Source organism: Prionailurus bengalensis, chromosome B3, assembly GCF_016509475.1.
Source record: "Prionailurus bengalensis isolate Pbe53 chromosome B3, Fcat_Pben_1.1_paternal_pri, whole genome shotgun sequence".
Lineage (NCBI taxonomy): Eukaryota > Metazoa > Chordata > Mammalia > Carnivora > Felidae > Prionailurus > Prionailurus bengalensis.
The window spans coordinates 136,456,934-136,476,679 of NC_057355.1; the positions used below are offsets into that span (position 1 = coordinate 136,456,934).

At 45.6% G+C, this 19,746-nt stretch overlaps 1 protein-coding gene across 1 annotated transcript in view; it reads right to left on the reverse strand.

Annotated features, from left to right (window-relative positions):
- Positions 1–19,202, reverse strand: part of LGMN (legumain) — a 36,052-nt gene extending 16,850 nt beyond the window's left edge. The window contains exons 1-2 of the mRNA XM_043556880.1: positions 19,071–19,202; positions 8,755–8,920 (exon numbers count right to left, since the gene is read on the reverse strand). Of these exons, the coding sequence (XP_043412815.1) occupies positions 8,755–8,892 (138 nt within the window). The 5' untranslated portion in view covers positions 8,893–8,920; positions 19,071–19,202. The remainder of the gene's footprint in view (positions 1–8,754; positions 8,921–19,070) is intronic.
- Positions 19,203–19,746: the final 544 nt, after the last annotated feature.

A 19,746-nucleotide genomic window follows, 5' to 3' on the forward strand; every position in this document is an offset into this window, starting at 1 on the left:
AAATCCCCGTTTCTGTGGAACAGGGAAGACCTTCAATACTAACAGTCGTAGGAAAGAAAATAGCCCCCACAGATGTCCACCTCCTAATCCCCAGAACTGGTGACCATGTTGCACTACCTAAGAAAGGGGAATTAAAACAGACGGATTTAAGATGGCTCATCAGCTGACCTTAAAACAGGGAGGTTATCCTGCATTATTCCAGTGGGCCCAGTGTGGTCACAGGGTCCTTGTGTGTAGAAGGAGGCAGTGAATCAGTGTTGCAGGGATACAATGTCAGAAAAGACTCAATTGCGCCATTGCTGGCTTTGAACATGGAGGAAGGGGCCATGAGCCAAAGAATGAGGACAGCCCGTAAAAGCTGGAAAAGGTAAGAACATGGCACCTCCTTCAGAGTCACGAGAGAGGAACACAGCCCTTTTGACGTCTTGATTTAATGTAGTAAGACCCCCCCCCATTCAAGTTTCTCACCTCCAGAACTGTAACATAATAAATGTGCATTGTTTTAAGCCACTAAGCTCGTAGTGATTTGTTATAGCAACATTAGAAAACTAATCCACTGATGGTGGAAGTTTAGTGTGATTGGCATTCTACTTGGGAGAATATCTTGCCATTACCCAATCAACTTGAAGCACATTCCCTCCAACCCAGGGATTCTGCTCCTAGCGAGACCCTAAAAAAACTCTAACCTGTGCAGTAGAGGATTATTCATAGCAAAAGAAAAAAAAAAAAAGGAAGAAAGAAAGAAAGGGAAAAAGAAATAACCCAAAGGACCATCAGTAGCTGGAAAAAATAAACTGTCATATGCTCATATAATGGAATACCATAAAGCTCTGATGGATGGATGAATGGATGGATGGGTGGGTGGATGGAAGGAAGGAATACAACCCATGTTTCAAATAGATGAATCTCAGGAACATAATGCAAACAAGAATAAGTCACACAAAAATGCATTCACTATGATTACAGTTATATAAAGGCCAAAACAGGCGAAAGTAAACATTTTGTTGTTTATAGTTAAATACACATATGGTAAAACCAGAAAGCAAAGTGAAGGAATGATTGACAAAAAATTCAGGAGCTTGCCATCAGGCAGGAAGGGAGGGGGACTGAATCAGACAGGGCATAGGGTCTTAGAAATGTTTTTTGTTTTTTGGTTTTTTTAGTCTGATACAGGTATTCATTATTATTATTATTATTAATATTCTTTAAATTGCACACACAGGTCATAGATAGTTCTTTGCTTTCCTTTTCATTAAAAAAAAAATCAAACCAATATTATGTCAGATTTAACTTATTCTTATGATGAAAGTGAAAGTGACCAGGTATACCCACCCATTCCCCTTGGTGACAACCATCCTATTATTTATTCCTTTTGTCAGAAGCCAGGTTCATTTAAAAAAAATAAAAATAAAAACACTTAAGAATAACTCTAACAAAAGTGTCAGACTGGTACACTGAAAATCTGAAAATGTTGAGGGAAATTAAAGAAGATCAAAATAAACAGAGAAACACCTCATGTTCATGGCTGAGAAGACTTAGTTAATTCTATTTAAAAAATGTTTTTAAATGACCAGCAGGCTTTTTTGCAGAAGTGAACAAGATGATCCTAAAATTTATAGGAAATTGCAAAAACCTAAGAACAGCCAAAACAATTTTGAAAAAGTTGAAGGACTTTTACTTCCTTTTGCATACTATATGTATTATGTACTGTATTCCTACAAGAAAGTAAGCTACAGAAAAGAAAATGTTACTGAGAAAATCATAAGGAAGAGAAAATGCCTGTATAGTACTATATCATATTTATTGAAAAAGATCTGCATATAAATGGATCTGTGCCGTTCAAACCTATGTTGTTCCAAGGATCAAATGTACATCAGGGACAGAACAGTCTTTTCAACAAATGGTGCTGGGACCATATGGAAATCCACACAAGAAGATGAACTTGGGCCTTCATTTCACACCACTCACAAAAATTAACTCAAAATGGGTCATAGGCTTAAATGTAAGGGCTACAACAATAAGACTTTTGGAAGATAACTTAGGACAAAATCTTCAGGACCTTGAGCTATAACTGCAAAGATGTTGTAGATATGACACCTAAAGTAAGGTCCATAAGCCAAAAAAATTGATACGCTGGACATCAGCAAAATTAAATACTTGAATGCTTCAAAAGACACCATTAAGAAAATGAAAAGATAAGCAACAGGGTAAGAGAAAATATATACAAAACACGTATCTGATAGAGAATTTGCATCTAGAATATGCAAAGAACATTGATAAGACAATCAACCCAATCAAAAGTGGATAAAGGATTTGAATTAACATTTCACCTAAGATACACAAATGGCTAAAAAGCACATAAAAAGATGCTCAATATCATTAATTATTAGGGAAATGTAAATTGAAAGCACAAGACACCAATTCACAGCTAGACAGACAATAACAAGTGTTGGTGAGGATGTGGGAACCAGGAACCTCCTCCATTCACTGCTTGTGGGAATGTAAAATGGTGCCGCCATTTTGGAAAGTGATTCAACAGTTTCTCAAAGGTTGAACTTAAAGTTACCACATGACCGAACAATTCTTTCTGCCCAAGAGAAACAAAAACATTTATCCAGCCAAGATTTACAGACCAATGTTCTTAGCAACACTGCACGTAATAGGCAAAAAATGGGAACAACTCAAATGTCCACCAACTGGTAAGACGACAGATAAAACGTGGTCTATACATACTATTTAATATTCCTTGCCAATAAAAAGGAACAAATTACTGCCATGCTACAACACAGATACATCTCAAAAACATTATGTTAACAGAAACAGAAGACTACATGTCAAATGGCTCCACTGATATGAAACGTCCAGAAATGGCAAATTTATAGAGACAGAAGGTATATTTTCAGTGGTTGCCTGAGGCTGGGGGCTGGGGCTGCAAATGGGCTGGAGGGAATCTAACTGGGTAGATGGAAATGTTCGAAAACTGATTTATGGTGATGTGTGCACAACTTGGTAAATTTACTGTAAAAAATCATTGAATTATATACTTGAAATGGGTGAATCACATGTGATATGTACAACATGCCTCAATAAAGCTACATATTTAAAAAAAATTTTTTTCAACGTTTATTTATTTTTGGGACAGAGAGAGACAGAGCATGAACGGGGGAGGGGCAGAGAGAGAGGGAGACACAGAATCGGAAACAGGCTCCAGGCTCTGAGCCATCAGCCCAGAGCCCGACGCGGGGCTCGAACTCACGGACCGCGAGATCGTGACCTGGCTGAAGTCGGACGCTTAACCGACTGCGCCACCCAGGCGCCCCTAAAGCTACATATTTTAGAAAGGGCAGCTTCAGCGTGTCCTGTTTTGGCACTTCTCCTACACGATTTGGACTCCTCACCACCACCTTGGCAGGCACATGCTTTCATCCATATTTTGCAAATGGGGACAGACTCAGCACAGACTCGGCAATTCGAGTCTCCTTGACCCCGACCATGCCTTGTGCCCTTCTTCCACAAGAAGCAGTCTCACAGTCAGGTCACGGGTCTCTCCGAGGTCCAGAGGTACTTGGTTGCCTCTAACTTTGTTAACCTAAAGGGGCTCCTTGTTAGACTCGGTATTGACTGCTACTCAAAACAAGTAAGAGTAGGGTTCAACCAAGTCAAATACTTGAGAAATGGTGCTAAAAGCCACTTGAATTACTTCCTTTGCACTATCTGGCCCATATGTTATTTTCCCCTGAAAACCAGAAAAGCCTACAAAGCAGTATGTGAGGACGGTATTGAGCAAGATTCTCTAAAGAAGGCAAGGCCCTCTGGGCTACTGAGCAGACACTGCCATGACTCAGCCTGGTTCACAGCTTGTGTTAGGAGTTCTGACGACAGGCCTGTAAAGCATCCCGTGATTCCCTGATGCAAGCCACTGTCCGACAATGCCTGCCTGTGATGCTGCCACCTCAGGCCAGCTGTGAGCCAAATGAGAACCACCGCTTTAGAACAAAGGTTAAACTCAATTGGCACATTCCAGTCATGGTCAGTGTAAAGGGGTCCACTTGCGAGCCAGGTAAGGATCTGAGAGAGGCGCCTCCTGGTCTGCTCATTGCCGGATGTATGCATATTATCACTTCCTGGTACATACTGTGTGCTGCCTGGGTGAGGCAGTCCCTGGGTCAGGGACTTTGCAGAGTTGCCTCACTGAGCCCACCACCAACTCGAACTTTCCAGAGGAGAATCAGAGGTTTAAAATGAGATGGCAGGGGAGTGGGTGGTAAAGTTGAAAAAAAAAAAAAAAAAGAAAATAGAGACAGAGAGCAATGGTTGCATGGGGCTGGGATGGGAGCAGGGACTGACAGCAAACCGGCATGAGGGAACTTTCTAGAATAATGAAAGTGTCCTAAAAATGGACTGTGGCCATGCTCGCAGGGCTGTATAAATTTGCTGAAACTCACAGAAAGTATACAATTATAACAGATGAACTGTAGGCCATGTAAAGGTATGCCTCCATAGAGCTGTTTTAAAAAGTGGTGATTGCACCCATTTTTTTAAAAATCTATAAAATCAAGTGCTCCTGCATGGCTCAGTCAGTTAAGCATCCAACTGATTTCGGCTCAGGTCATGATCTTACGGCTCGTGGGTTTGAGCCCTGTGTCGGGCTCTGTGCTGACAGTGTGGAGCTTGCTCTCTCTCTCAAAAGTAATAAAAACATTTTTTAAAATCTATAAAATGAAAACTGGTCTTTTTTTTTTTTTAACTTTTTAATGTTTATTTATTTTTGAGAGCCAGAGCATGAGCAGGGGAAAGGCAGAGAGAGGAGACACAGAATCTGAAGCAGGCTCCAATCTCTGAGCTGTCAGCACCGAGCCCGATGTGGGGCTCGAACTCACAAACCGCAAAATCGTGATCTGAGCCGAAGTCGATGCTTAACCAACTGAGCTACCCAGGTGCCCCTAAAGGTGGTCTTTTAGAAACGTGATGACTCTGTCGCTTGGCCCTCTATCACACGTCTTTCTCCCAGTTCCAACAAGAAGAGTGAGTTCTAGGCTTCTCCTTCTCCCTCTCTGCCTCAACTGAAACCCGCCTATCTGCCTCCCAGCTCCTGGGACAGATGCTCTTAAAGCTTCCAGGAGGAGGTGGCGGCCCCCTTTCTCTCCGCCGCCACCCAACTCCAGACCAGACCAGCGGAGTGGGGGGGCGTCTGCCAACACATGGCAAACCTTGGAGCCCCACTGCCAGCAATGGCCTCAAACCCTCCCAACCCCCATCCTTTGAGTGACACATGGTCACATGTGCCTCTCAATTCCTGTCACCCCCAAAGTCCCCAGGGGGCCGTGAACTTTGCCAGCAATCTATTTCAACAGCCACCCCCACGGTTCCACCTGAGGTCTTCCTCCTCCACATACTCAGACCTGTCCTGAAAGAAACCCTCCTCCAACCCCAGTTCCTCCTGTAGTGGCCCATTCCATTCCCCTTGACAAGCCTGTCCCCGAGTGCTGTTTGCACTTCCGGACCTCTCCCTCTCTCCTCCGCCCGGACACTGCAGGCACTTGCCCTGGCGAGGCCTTACCTCCCCGCTCTCCCCCACAACTGGCTGAGGGCACCAGATGCAGACCTTCCACCCACCTCGCCTCAGACCAACACCCTCGAGGCCATCCAGTAATCCCACCCCAAAATGGAAACCAGAGAAACCCAGTTTGTCAAGACAAAATATGATTTAAATAACCATCATCACGCACACAGCAAAGCACTCAGCAGTTATTTAAATTGTGCCTGGTGTCCCCGTCCTTCGGCAACAAAAGGAATTCGCGGGAACCAGAGCTGTGTCAATCCAAGAAGGTGAACCTCCATCAAAACATAGGTTGAAAAGTCTGTGTAGGTTCTAGGAGCAAAGTTCTTTCAAATGCTCTTTTAATGATTAGTCTCCAAAGCCAAGAAGGACAATGTTGGCAGCGGCTGAGGACAGAACCAGGCCAGTAGTGCTAAGTGCTGAGTTCAGCGATGACTCAGCGCTCGGGTTTCCTCCGCTCGGCCTCTGTCCTCTTTACTCAAGGATGAGTGTTTTTCACTCTTTCTTTTGGGAAGCGAGCGCTTCCCTTCATTCTGTTTCGATATTATTTTACCAGGGGAAACTAGCACCCTTCAACAACAACAACAACAAAAAGCAGAAAGGGTTTTCTCAGAGGAAAGGGTCATTGGAACCCTATACTTAATAATGTTTAACCAATAATATTCTTTCTAAGTGGGTTGTACAAAAACCAGCGTGGCAAGGGGTGCTTGGGTGGTTCCGTCGGTTTTAAACATCTGACTCTTGATTTTGATTCAGGTTATGATCTCATGGTTCAGGAGTTCAAGGCCCTCATCAGGCTCCATAGCATGCAGCCTGCTTGGGATTCCCTCTGATTTCCCTCTCCGTCTCTCTCTTTCTCTCTCTCAAAATTAAATAAGTAACATTTAAGGGGCGCCTGGGTGGCTCAGTCGGTTAAGTGTCTGACTTCGGCTCTGGTCATGATCTCAAGGTGCATGAGTTCGAGCCTGGGATTCTCTCTCCCTCTCTCTCTCTCTGTCCCTTCCCCACATGTGTGTGCGCGCTCTCTCTCTCTCAAAATAAATAAATTAAAAAAAAAAAAGGCTGACTGATGAATCAGCCTGTTCACCATCGGTGACCTGTATTTAACACCGTATCTTTCTCCTGCCTGGGAGAGGGAGGAGAAAATTGAGAGACGGATCAGCCATGTACTCAGGTTGCTCCTCCGTAAATAGGTCAGGTCTGTGGTTAAGTACTAAGATGTTAAAAGGGATCATCTTGCCATGACAACAACGTTTCAGTCAAGCCAAATTTCTTGTTCAGCAAACACACAAAAACATTCACGAAACAGGTCATTCAATAATCATCACGTTCCGGAGCGGGTAGGGAGGTCTTCTAAACCAACGCCCTGCCTAACAGATACGAAAACAGCCCCAGAGGGTAACGCGCGAGCAGCACTGCCCAGGCCGTGGGTGCACAGACTCCAGGCCTGCGCTGTCCCATACAGCAACTCCCGGGGCAACCGAACACTTCAAGTACGGCCCGTCCAAACTGCATAGATCGTGAATGTAAATGCATACCAGATTTTGATGATATAGCGTAAAAAAAAAAAAAAAAAAAAAAAAAAAAAAAAAAAAAAAGGTAAAATATCTCATCGTTAACTTTTTATATTATTACAGTGAAATGATAGTTTGCATATATTGGGATAAATAAGATGTAGCAAAGTTACTTTCATCTGTTTCTTTTTATTTCTCAAAAATGTGGTTGGGGCACTCGGGTGGCTCAGTCGGTTAAGCATCTGACTTCGGCTCAGGTCATGATCTCACGGTTCGTGAGTTCAAGCCCCACATCGGCTCTCTGCTGTCTGTGTAAGGCCCGTGTCTGAGCCTCTGTCCCCCTGTCTCTCTAGCCCTCCAGCATGCACATGCTCTCTCTCTCTCTCAAAAATAAATGTTAAAAAAAAAATGTGGCTACTAGAAATTTTACCACAACACACGTGGCCCTCCTACTAGACAGCGCTGTTCAGAGCTAGTCAGCCCAGGTTTGATCCAGGCTCAACCACCTGCCATCAGTGCCTCACTGGGACTGGGTGGAGGACTGACACTTTCTATGCCTCAGTCCTCTCGTTCACAAAGAGGAAACAAGAACTGGGCCTACTGTGCATTGCTCCACAACGACGGGGTGAGATGAGTTTACTTGTGGAAGCTCTCTTAGATGAGAAGCCAGCACACCCTGCATCCTGTTTCTGAGAATTGACAGATTAACTGATGGTTTAAGCAACAACTTTACCGAACTCTAATTCACATAAAAGTCAGCTTTATAAAGTACACAACCCATGGTGAGCCACAGTCGGTTAAGCATCTGACTTGGGCTCAGGTCATGATCTCCTGGTTCACCAGTTCAAGCCCCGCGGTTGGGCTCTGTGCTCACAGTTCAGAGCCTGGAGCCTGCTTCGGATTCTGTGTCTCCCTCTCTCTCTGCCCCTCCCCTGATCATGTTCTATCTCTCCCTCTCAAAAATAAATAAACATTAAAAATATATATATATATACAACCCAGTGGTATCCAGGATACTCACAAAGTTGTGTAACCATCACCCTCTCTAATTCCAGAACATTCTTGTTACCCCAGAGTCACTCCCCATTCCCCCCTCCACCCAGACCTTGGCAACCACCGATCAACTTTCCATCTCTACAGATTTCCCTATGCTGGCCTTTCATATCAGAGGGATCCTATGTGGTCCTTTATGACTGGCTTCTTTCACTCAGCATGTTTTTACGGTTCATCCACGCTGAAGCCTGCTTCAGTACTTCATTCCTTTTTGTGGCCAAATAATACCCCTTGTATGGACGTACCACCATTTGTTTATCCACTCGTCAGTTGATGGACATTTGGACTGTTCCCACTTTTTCACCAGCATGAACAATACTGCCATGAACATTCATGTACAGGCATCTGTGTGGACATATGTGTTCATTTCTCTGGATGCATACCTAGGAATGGAACTGCTGTGTCATGTGGTGACTCAGTGTCTCACCTTTTGGGGAACTGCCAGTGATCCAAAATGGCTGCACCATTTTACGAGCCCCCCATGTCTCCACATCCTTGCCAACACACACCCTTTAGCCAGCCTTTGGGAGTGTGAATGACTTTTTAAAAAGTCTGTTCTATTGACAATGTGCAGGATTGTTTACAGAATACCAGGGTCATAAAGAAAAGCATTAGTCATGGTCTTACCTGGTGCCTATAATTATACCAGCCATTTGAACCTGCGACAATCACCACCCAGTGCTTGCCCCCGTCCTCGGGATCATCCATGGGAACAGCACCGATTCCCAGGACCACGCTGAGCAACACAGCTCCTTCCCAAATCATTCTGTGCCTCAGAGTTCAACGGCAGGAACTAGGGAGAAAAAAGCAGAGAGTCAAGCAAAAAAGGAATGACAAAAACAGAATATTGTTGGCCCCTGAGGAAATATCACAGCAAATGGGTCAAAAATGATGACTGAACTGAGCAGAATTTTATCTTTAGCTCTGTGGCCCCTTTCCCTAAGGGGAAAAAGGTCTACTCCTATCTCCCTCACCACAGGTTGAAGTTATGGGTATAAACCAAAGAATACTGTGAAAACTCTTTAAAAAGTTTTTGTCATGGGCGCCTGGGTGGCTCAGTCGGTTAGGCATTTGACTTCAGCTCAGGTCATGATCTCGCGGTTCATGAGTTCGAGCCCCGTGTCGGGCTCTGTGCTGACAGCTCAGAGCCTGGAGCCTGCTTCGGATTCTGTGTCTCCCTCTCTCTCTGCTCTTCCCCTGCTCTCGCTCTGTCTCTCTCTCTCTCTCTCTCTCTCTCTCTCTCTCTCAAAAATAAATAAACATTAAAAAAACTTAAAAAGTTTTTATCACAACTTGGAATACAGCAGATAAAACTCACCACCACCACCAACAAAACTCACTGTATTAGAAGAATGTCTACCACACTGTATGAAATGTTTGCAAGGAAAGAATACATACGTAATGTGTGCGTAGAAAAATGTGGAGGGCAGACATAGAAATTTAACAGTAGATAGTGACTGGCGGCAGGTAGAATTCAGGATGACTTCCTCCTAGCTCTCTTTTTACTACAATTAACAGATATTATTATGCAATAAAGTTCGTAAAAATTCAAACACTGAGGGGCAATTTATAAGTTTGAGGGAGTTACCTGGATAAGCTATAGTCAAACATTGGCAGCTCAGCTCAATGCCTTTGTACAATATTTACAACCATACACGAATTCAGTAAAGCAGGCAGAGCAAATATTTTATTCCTTGTTATAAGAAGGGGAGATTAAAGCAAGAGAAATGACTTGTCCAATATCCAGTCAGCCAGCTCTGGCCAGAGACCAGAACCCATGCCTTCTGAATTCCTGGTTCAGGCTTTCTGCCACACAGTTCTACATTGAGACTTTATTCTTTTTTTTTTTTTTTTAATTTTTAACGTTTATTTATTATTGAGAGACAGAGATAGAGCATGAACATGAGAGGAGCAGAGAGAAGGGGAGACACAGAATCTGAAGCAGGCTCCAGGCTCTGAGCTGCCAGCACAGAGCCCAATGCGGGGCTCGAACTCACGAACTGTGAGATCATGACCTGAGCTGAAGTCGGACACTTAACCAACTGAGCCACCCAGGTGCCCTGAGACTTTATTCTTAATGAAGTACATGCCCAATTTTATACTGCACGGCCAAAACTTTAAAGTTTTAACGCATAAGAGGCAGTACCCAGGCCGAGTCCCGGCCACTTTGCCTTACTCAGATCAGACACTGCCCTATGTCCTGAATGTTATTCTAAAATAACAGCCTTCCTGTGACAGATACCAAGCCTGTCACACTGAGAGAAGAGGAAAACCAGTCTCTGAGATTAGGGATTGGGGAGAACAGTCTGCAAAGCTGACCTCTGACACTTATGCCATTTGTCAAATAGGGCTCACTCACCCATTCACTTACTCATTCATTCATTCACCCAGTTGGCCAGAGTCTCCTGGACACCCACTCTGGCAGAAAACATGCTGGATGCTCTGAACGCAGCAGGACAGGACAAAGCCTCTATCCTTGGTGAGCATGCTGCCGGCTAAGGGATGAACCACCTAAAAGCCTAAGAAACCACCCTTAGTATGCTGTACCTAACACTGCTAAAACTCAAAAATGGATTGAGTAGTGGATTTTCCCCCCCAAAGTGAGGAAACAGGAAGCCCTGAATCCAATAAAAGTTTAAAAACCTAACTGTCTTAGTCCAGTACTTCTCCAACCTGACCGTGACCCACATCCTCTGGAGATCTTGTTAGGATGCAAATTCTGATGCAGGAGGCCTGGGCTGGACCTGAGCCTCTGCATTTCTAACGAGCTACAGGTGATGTCTAGGACTATATTTTGATGCAACGGCGTTCTTCATTAACCTTGGCGGGCTCTAGTTCACCTCTGGCCCAAAGCCTCATGACCTGAGGCTACTCTTTCCCCGCCACCCCCTCCAGGGTGATAGCCCCTCCAGGAACTCAATTCTTAACGTGTAACCCGAGTTGGTGCTAGATCCGCATTTCTTTAGCACCATGCAAGGTCTTCCACAGATGAACGGGGAACCACGATAAGGTGCCCCAGATTTGTGTTTAAGCTTATTCAGAAATGGCCATGCTTTTTGTTTGTGCTTGTTTTAGAGTGAGAGAGGGCAGGAGCAGAGGAGGGGAACGGCGGGGGGAGGGAGAGAGAGAGAGAGTGAGAGGGAGGGAGAGAGAATCTCAAGCAGGTTCCATGCTCACTGTAGAGCCTAATGTAGGGCTCAATCCCACGACCCTGGGATCATGACCGAGCTGAAATCAAGAGTCGGATGTTCAACTGACCGAGCCACCCAGATGCCATAGTTGGTCTGGGTTTTAGGATGGTATATGACAGATGAAGTCAGAGAACAGATGAGGGCAGCAGACTGCCCAGGCGGCCATCCTGGTACCCAAACCAGCTGGCCTATTAATGTATTAATGTGCACATGAGGACACTCTCCCAAGTCCTCTGGACCTGATGGGGGCTCGCCACAGGGCTGGGAGGTAACGGCAGAGGTGACAGTGATGACGGAGATGACCCCCCCAGGAGCTCTTTGACCCCAAGCTTGCCAGGCGGCCTCCTCACTGCAGTTAAGCCTCCCTGGGAAGCCTTCCCCGGGCCAGCAGCTGGCACCTTTCTTCTCTAAAAAGCTGGACAGAACTATTTTACCTTGCAGATCGCACCATCTCCCTCAAAACTGTCCGGCTCTGTCGCTGTCCTGTGCGCACAGCCAGAAACCATACATAAACCAGTGGGCGTGGTGATGTTCCAATAAAACCAGGGCCAGGTCTCTCTGACCCGCCCCAGGGAGCGAGAATATACTCCCAGCCAGCCCACATGACATGACGGGCACAGCGGCTGGTTCTTATCATCTTCCATCGGCAGTCATTAAGCAGGCTCTCTGGTGGGCACACCAGTCTCTTCCAAGTTTGGTTCACGTGACTTAATCACAAGGAGGCTCATTCCTCTGGAGGCCCTGCCATGTGACTTTTTCCCTTCATGTTTAGGGACAAAAAGAATATATAAAGGGACGCCTGGGTGGCTCAGTAGGTTAAGCATCCGACTCTTGATCTTGGCTCAGGCCATGAGCTCATGGTTTGTGAGATGGAGCCCCTGTGTCGGGCACTATGAGGACAGCATGGAGCCTGCTTGGGGTTCTCTCTCTTGCTCCCTCTCTGCCCCTCCCTCTCTCTCTCTCTCAAAATACATTAAAAAAAAAAAAAACAACAACCCAGAATCAAGAAGTTGCCCTGACTCTGAACCCTAGAAGGGACACCACCAGCTTAACTGCCTATATTGGCAAACAACACAGCAGGCACCGAAAAAGCACCGCCAGGTTATTTTTACAAATTCAAATTCATTTGTCATTCTTCTACTAATACACTAGCATGCTACCCCTCAGTGGGGAAAAGTGCTTTATTAATATGCAAGTGGCATTTTCATAGCTAACATTTGGCAATGGTTCCTGTCTGCGATTTTTTGTTGTTGCTGTTTCTTATAAACACGCAGTACGGTTCCTTGAACAGAATGGCAAGTTAAAGGCCTCACAGTATGACACTGATGGAAAGTGTCACTTAAAAAAACACGTGTTAATACCATTTGGGGAAACATATTGGGGTCTAGAATGAAGATGAGTAACATAAGCTTTCCACTGCCTTCAGCAAGAACACGTCTCAAAGCAGCCAGCCTCACCCGGCCATTTCCTGATCAGCAATACTCTTGACAAAGTCCAAGCATCAGGCAAAAGTCACAATAATCTCGCAACATGCCTGTGATTCTTGTTCTGTCAAAGAGAAAAGTTCACGAAGGCAAAGTAAATGATCCCTACTGAACTAGCTCTTCAGGATGGCTATATTTTTTTAGTTTATTTATTTATTTTGAGAAAGAGATAGAAAGTGAGTTGGGGAGGGGCAGAGAGAGAGAGAGAGAGAGAGAGAGAGAGAGAGAGAATCCCGAGCAGGCTCCACACTGCCAGCACGGGGCCCAATGCAGGGCTTGAACTCATGAACCGTGAGATGATGACCTGAGCCGATACCAAGAGTCAGACACTTAAGTGATTGAGCTGCCCAGGCACCCCCATGATGGCTATTTTTACAGTCCGACCCACCCACCCATCCATCCAACAAACACAGCACAGAACAGCGAACCAAATGACAGAATCCTTCACTGAGCTGACATTCTAGTGGGAAGACACACGACTGAAATCCACACGTTGTCAGGGGGGATGACCATCAGGAGCAAATATAAGGCAGGAGGCAGAGTCCAGTAGAAGTGGGAGGCATTATTTTTCAAAAGGGAAAGACTTGTCTACGGCCACACCATCCTAAATGCACCCGATCTCATCAAAAGGGAAAGACTTTAAGGAAGTGAGGAAGCCCAGCCATTCTAATGGCAAAATGTGTCCTCTACAGAGGGCTGTTGAGTTAAATCAGCCACGGCACACGCTTGCGATGGGGCACTGTTTTAACCTGTTTTAAAACAGTGGAAAGATCTCCAAGGGGACTGTAGTGGGGATGTGTTTAGTCTGCTAACCATCTGTGGGGAGAAAATGACACAGACGCGTGTTACCCCTACCAGAGGAGAGAAGGTCTCCCCTACAGAGACACGTGTTCACATGCTGCACAGGGCGGCAGAGTGGGATGCTTGCGGGTCTCTGCAATGAGCCACGCCATGTTCACTCCACCCAATCCTCGCGAAAGCCTGTGAGCCAGTCTCATCGCTCTATTCAGAGCTGAGAAAAGCGAGGCCGGACAGGGAGACAAATGAGCTGGTAAGCGGCAAGCCTGGGGCCGACACACAGATCTGGTCCAGAGACTGCTTTTTTTCGCTGTGTCACCTTGCTGGTCACAAAAAAAGAGCTGTTTATGTGGATGTCTGTGAAACCGGGTAACCACAGGTGGATGCACAGCACCCCCTACCCAGGGCCCAACCCCTCCACCAGCAGGTCGTCCCCGGTGCTCCTCACCACCTTACTATTTTAAGGCACTTGTGGGCCATCTGTACAAGGAGCTCTTCTCTTAAAAGAACCTACCAAAGGAGAACCTGAACCACACAAAGTCAAGACCATCGGTCAAACCTTTACGAATGAATATTACCCGCCTCCAATGACAAGTCCTCTGCTGTTCCCACTAGCCCTGCGTCTCTCTCAGGCTACAGGGTTACACAAGGTCAGTAATTCCATCAAAGGACTCCACTTGACTTGAAGTATACTAGCAAGTAAGGTTCCATTCATTTGCTAGGTGTGGGACAGAGTGCCCATTCTAGATAAACTGTCACCAGCAATACAAGTAATGAGGAGGCCCCAATCACAGAACTACCCCAAGTAGCACAGTCAAGTTCAAACCAACGTCTGACACCAAAGCCCACACCTTAACCACCACTGGGTGTGACCTCAATGCCAGTCCCCAATTTGCCACTGACTCTTTAGAAACAGGGAACCATCAAAGCCAAGCAAAGCAGCTAGCTAGTCAAGGACATCTGAAAAGAACCTTCCGATCCTGAAGGTCTTTGATCCTGCTCGCTACTCTCCTGGGGCTTACAATAAGATCAACATCAGTGGACCCTGACTGACAGTATGCAAGACACAGGGAGAGATGATAAGGACCCATCCTTGACCGAACTGGAGTCAAGTCCCTCTGAGCCCCCTTCTCACTAGGTCTTGGCCTGGTGAGCTCAGTTTAGCAAGAATCAAAGCCCCCCCTTTGATATCTAATCAAGTTCGACTTAGTAATTTTCCGTCCACTGACCCCGTCCACCTATAAATCCTAGCTATCCTTGCTGTATTCTGAGTTGAGCTCAGATCTACACTCAAGCACCTGTCCCTAATAAAACTGCTGGAATAAAACCTGTCTTGCTGTTTTTAACAAGCGTGTAGTGCCAAGTTCTAACATAGGACACACAGCTACTAACTCACAGGAGAAGCTTCCGTCTCTAGGGAATTGTCTATCTGTACAATGATAGTAGAACTAAATTATTTAGGGCAGATTCAGCTCTCAAACCTTTAAACTTCCTGTCTGAAGAGTGAGATTAAAACAAACCCAACTGGATCGTATCTTAAATCTCAATTGAAAACTGTATCTTATTCAGGGTAATCAATATTTTTCCTATAGGGAAAATTTCTGAGTCCATGGCAAACTGGATTCTAGATTAGAGTACGTCCTTCAAGGTTACCTAATTCTGACTCTATGGAACTTTTTCTTCACATCTCTGTAAACTGGATTAACAGCAATGCAAACAATTCTTTTTTTTAATGTTTACTTTACTTTTGAGAGAGAGAGAGAGAGGGAGGGAGGGAGAGAGAGAGAGAGAGAGCGAGCGAGCGAGCACAAGCGGGGAAGGGGCAGAGAGAGAGGAAGACACAGAATCTGAAGCAGGATCCAGGCTCTGAGCTGTTAGTACAGAGCCTGATGCAGGGCTCCAACTCTTGAGCCGTGAGATCACGACCTGAGCCAAAGTCAGCCCCTTAACTGACTGAGCCACCCAGGCACCCCAAACAATTCTTACCTAAAGATATACAAATGAATTCTATCAAGCTGAGGTTCAGTTGATTTCTGGTTGTAGAAAGAAGCCAGTTTTGCCTGCCATTTGCATATTTCTTTCATTATTTCTGATCTACAAATATATCCATACCATGGAGTCGCCTTTGAACTGGTTGTAACCATCACACTAAGTTTCCTCAATATAAGCTAAATGTAATCTTTACTACTTGTTCACCCTTGTATCTATAGAGTGACGACTTTATCTTTTTAAAAATTATTTTTTAACATTACAAAAAGTCTGAGCAATTGAAACACATTTCAAAATGGACAGTCGATAAACACTTTTAAAATCTCCTAACGGTTAGAATAATTTTGGAATTTAGCAAAGTAAAATTTGCCCAATGGTTAAGTTTATCCAAATTTTTATTTTCACAGCCATCTGACACTTGAATTCCTTTTACCAAAATTACTATTTTTGAAACCTGATATCAGTTTAGTTTGTAGAATTTTACCAAAATGACTGAAAGACTTTTACAGTTAGATGTTAATTCTTAACTTAAATTTTGTTAATTTATACTTCAAGAAATTGAAGGGTAGGGGCACCTGGCTGGTTCATTCAGTTAAGTGTCTGACTCTTAGTTTCGGCTCAGGTCATGATCTTTCGGTTCATGAGTTCAAGCCCCTCATTGCGTTCTGCACTGGCAGTGAGGAGGCTGCTTGGGATTCTCTCTTTCTATCTTCCCCCTCCCTTGCTTGCTCTCTCTCTTTCTCTCTCTCAAATAAATAAACTGTAAAAAAAGAAACTGAAGGGTAAACGTTAAATTACAGAAATGTACAAAGTATAATGTAAAAGAACTGTTAACTTATCATTAAGCCCATGAACTGTTAATATTTTGCAAATCTGTGAAGAGTCTTTCCCCATAAAACTAATAAAATGTTACAGATGAAATTTGTTTCCATATCCTGTTCTATTCTTCCCACACCACAAGATAGCCACAATCGTAAGTCAGCATTTCTTTTCATTCACTTTATTATACCTTTAAAAACACATATGTGGGGTGCCTGGGTGGCGCAGTCGGTTAAGCGTCCGACTTCAGCCAGGTCACGATCTCGCGGTCTGTGAGTTCGAGCCCCGCGTCGGGCTCTGGGCTGATGGCTCAGAGCCTGGAGCCTGTTTCCGATTCTGTGTCTCCCTCTCTCTCTGCCCCTCCCCCGTTCATGCTTTGTCTCTCTCTGTCCCAAAAATAAATAAACGTTGAAAAAAAATAAAATAAATAAAATAAAATAAAAACACATATGTGCGCTTTATAAACATTCCCTTCTAAAGGACTTTTAGGCAGTTTCAAAACATTATCACTATAAACAAAGTTGCAACAAACATCCTAATACTCCTCTCCTTGCATACAAATGTATATTTCTTTAGGCTACTTTCCAGAAGTGGAACCACTAGGTCTTCAGGTATACTCATTTCGCTAGTAGTTATACTGTTCTAAGATACCCTTCTATCAGTAGTGAATCTTTCCCTCAAATACCTATCATTTCTTTTTTTTTTAAATACCTATCATTTCTTAACTGCACTGAGCTTTATAATTCCTAATCTGATGGACATAAAGTGATCTCATTATAGGTTTAATTTGCATTTTCTGGATTACAAGAAAATGTAAGTGTTATCATCAGCTTACCCTTTCAGATTTCAACATCTTTGATACATGTGACAATTTCCCCATCATTAACTGGGATGTGAATTATGGTCTACAAAGCAACTTCTGCAGTTAAAAAAAGAAGTGCTGGGTGGTTCTTCTCGAGATAGTGTATAGGTTGGAAAACTCAAGAAACAGCACTCACTTCAATATACTTTTACTGAACAATATTGGGTATGGTGTATTTCACCTCCTTAACAGTTCAGAACATTTTCCCTTTTCTTCTCCTTCCCAACTGCAACTGTTTTTCAAAAAGCCTCACCAATTCTCCTGGGAATTACTGCCTGTGCTCCCTGCTGCGACCTCTCTCCAATGTTTGTCCACACTACAGACTACCTAACGTACACACCTACTGAATTCAGCTTCCCAAGCTTCCAGGCCAAGATCTAAACCTCTTACAGCAGCACAGGACGCCTTGCAAGATATACCGCTATCTTCTCAGGAAACAGAGCTCATGAAATCCACCACCCGCATGAAATCCCTTGTTCCAACCAGGCTTCAAGATTCGAGTCCAAAATCCTTGCTCTATGCCTTCACCCACTGTTTATCAGGTGAAACGTTCTTCTCCATCACAGTAGCTCTTGCGCATCCCTCAAACTAAGTTCTACCTCTTCCCACAAATCTAGATTTGGGCTCGATTTGCCAATGGGCTGCCCCTGGGCAAACCCTTTTAACACCGGACTGGTTCTCTATAGGCTGCCTCTCCCCTTTACAAATGCCCCCTGCTCAAAGAGCTTAGTAAGGCTCAATAAACGTTTGCTAACTAATGGAACCCTACAGTAAAAGAGCTGAGCTACGCCACTCACCACGTACACAGTGCAAGTCTCAAACCCAGGCATTTATTTGCATCTACAAAACGAAGCACGTGGTAAAAGTTCCTTTTTCCAACTCCCGGATCCTACAATTCTTGGCCTGGAATGACCCACGTCGGTACAACCTCACCTCTAATAGTTAGGGGCAGGGGACCAAACCAAGCTTTCACTTTCATGCTTGAAGTGAATCATCCTATGAGTCCCACCAGCTCAAGCCTCTGGGAACTAGGGCACCTCTAACTTCTGGGAAGGGATGTTTTTACACGTTTGGGTATTTCTGTTGTGGTAATTAAGTGGGTGGAAATGGATGCAACCCTCCGCATTAAAAACACCAAGAAGCTGGGGCGCCTGGGTGGCCCAGTCGGTTCAGTGTCCGACTTCGGCTCAGGTCACGATCTCACCGTTGGTGAGTTCCAGCCGCCCTCCGGCTGGGTGCTGACAGCTCAGAGCCCGAAGCCTGCTGGGGATCCTGCGTCTCCCTCTCTCACCGCCCCTCCCCCGCTCGTGCGCGCTCGCTCAATCTCTCTCTCAAAAAATAAACATTAAAAAAAAAAAAAAAAAAAAAGGCACCAAGAAGCTGAACTGCTCCTAGATCCTGAAGGTCGGAACCAAGCCCCAGACCCTGCCCGGCACGCCCTGCCTGTGGGACCAGAGCAAAATACTCTCTCCGCGCGCCCGCTTCTCCCTGCGCCTGGGAAGAGCCTGGGCTTCCAGCCAGAGCTCGAGCAACAGAGGGCCCCCATCAGCCCACGACCACCCTCCGGGAGGGCGGGCTGAGAGGTCGCCGCATTTCCCTTGGGATTCACCGCTTCCCGAAATCCTCTTTCCCGGGGTGAGAAAAGGATTATTCAAAAAGGGTCGGGGAAACTGAAAATCGCGGCCATGAGACCCAGAGCCGCGGCAGAGAAGCAACCCTGACCCGGGACGTGAGCAGAGACGCAACCCTGGCCCGGGACGTGCGGCCTAGCCCGGGTCCCCGGATGGGGCTTGTAATTACCTGCAGCAGACCGACCGCGGAGGCGGCGGCAGCGGCGGGCGGCAGGACCGTGGGAACTCCTCGCGGCGCGCAGCCTCAGACGAGCCGCCTCGTGATGTCCGCCCTGCAGTGATTGCGGAGCGACCGCCGGCTCCAGACTTTAATGGCCAGCCGCGCTGCGGTGATTGGTGGAACTTCGGGGTGGGCGTCTGAGAAAGCCAATAAAAGGCGGGGCGAGGCGGGGCCGGCAAACCAAAGGGACTACAAGTCCCAGCATGCACCGGCCGGGGCTTCTAAGCCAGGGTCTCGCTAAGCCTGGGGAACAGGGTTAGCAACGAAGTAGGGTTGGGGGGTCCCGGGGTGCGCGGGACCTCCTGGTGATGCAGTAATTCCAGAAGTGTCCACCAAAGGATCAAAACCAGCGCGCGGAGCACTTTAACCCAGTGGCTTCCAAACTCGTCGCACTTTGGAATCATCTAGGGAAGTTTCAAAAGTACTGAATGGCCCTGTGTCACCCCAGACATGTTGTGAGTTCCTTGGTCTGCACGTGTCCTGGGTTTTGGAATCTTTAAAGATCCCCCGGAGATTCGGATATGCAGATCCGTTTAATCCTCGAGACAACCCTATGAGCGATAGGCACTGTTATTGTGGCCCTGGCTTTGCAGGTAGGACGACTGAGGGAGGTTCGGTCACTCAC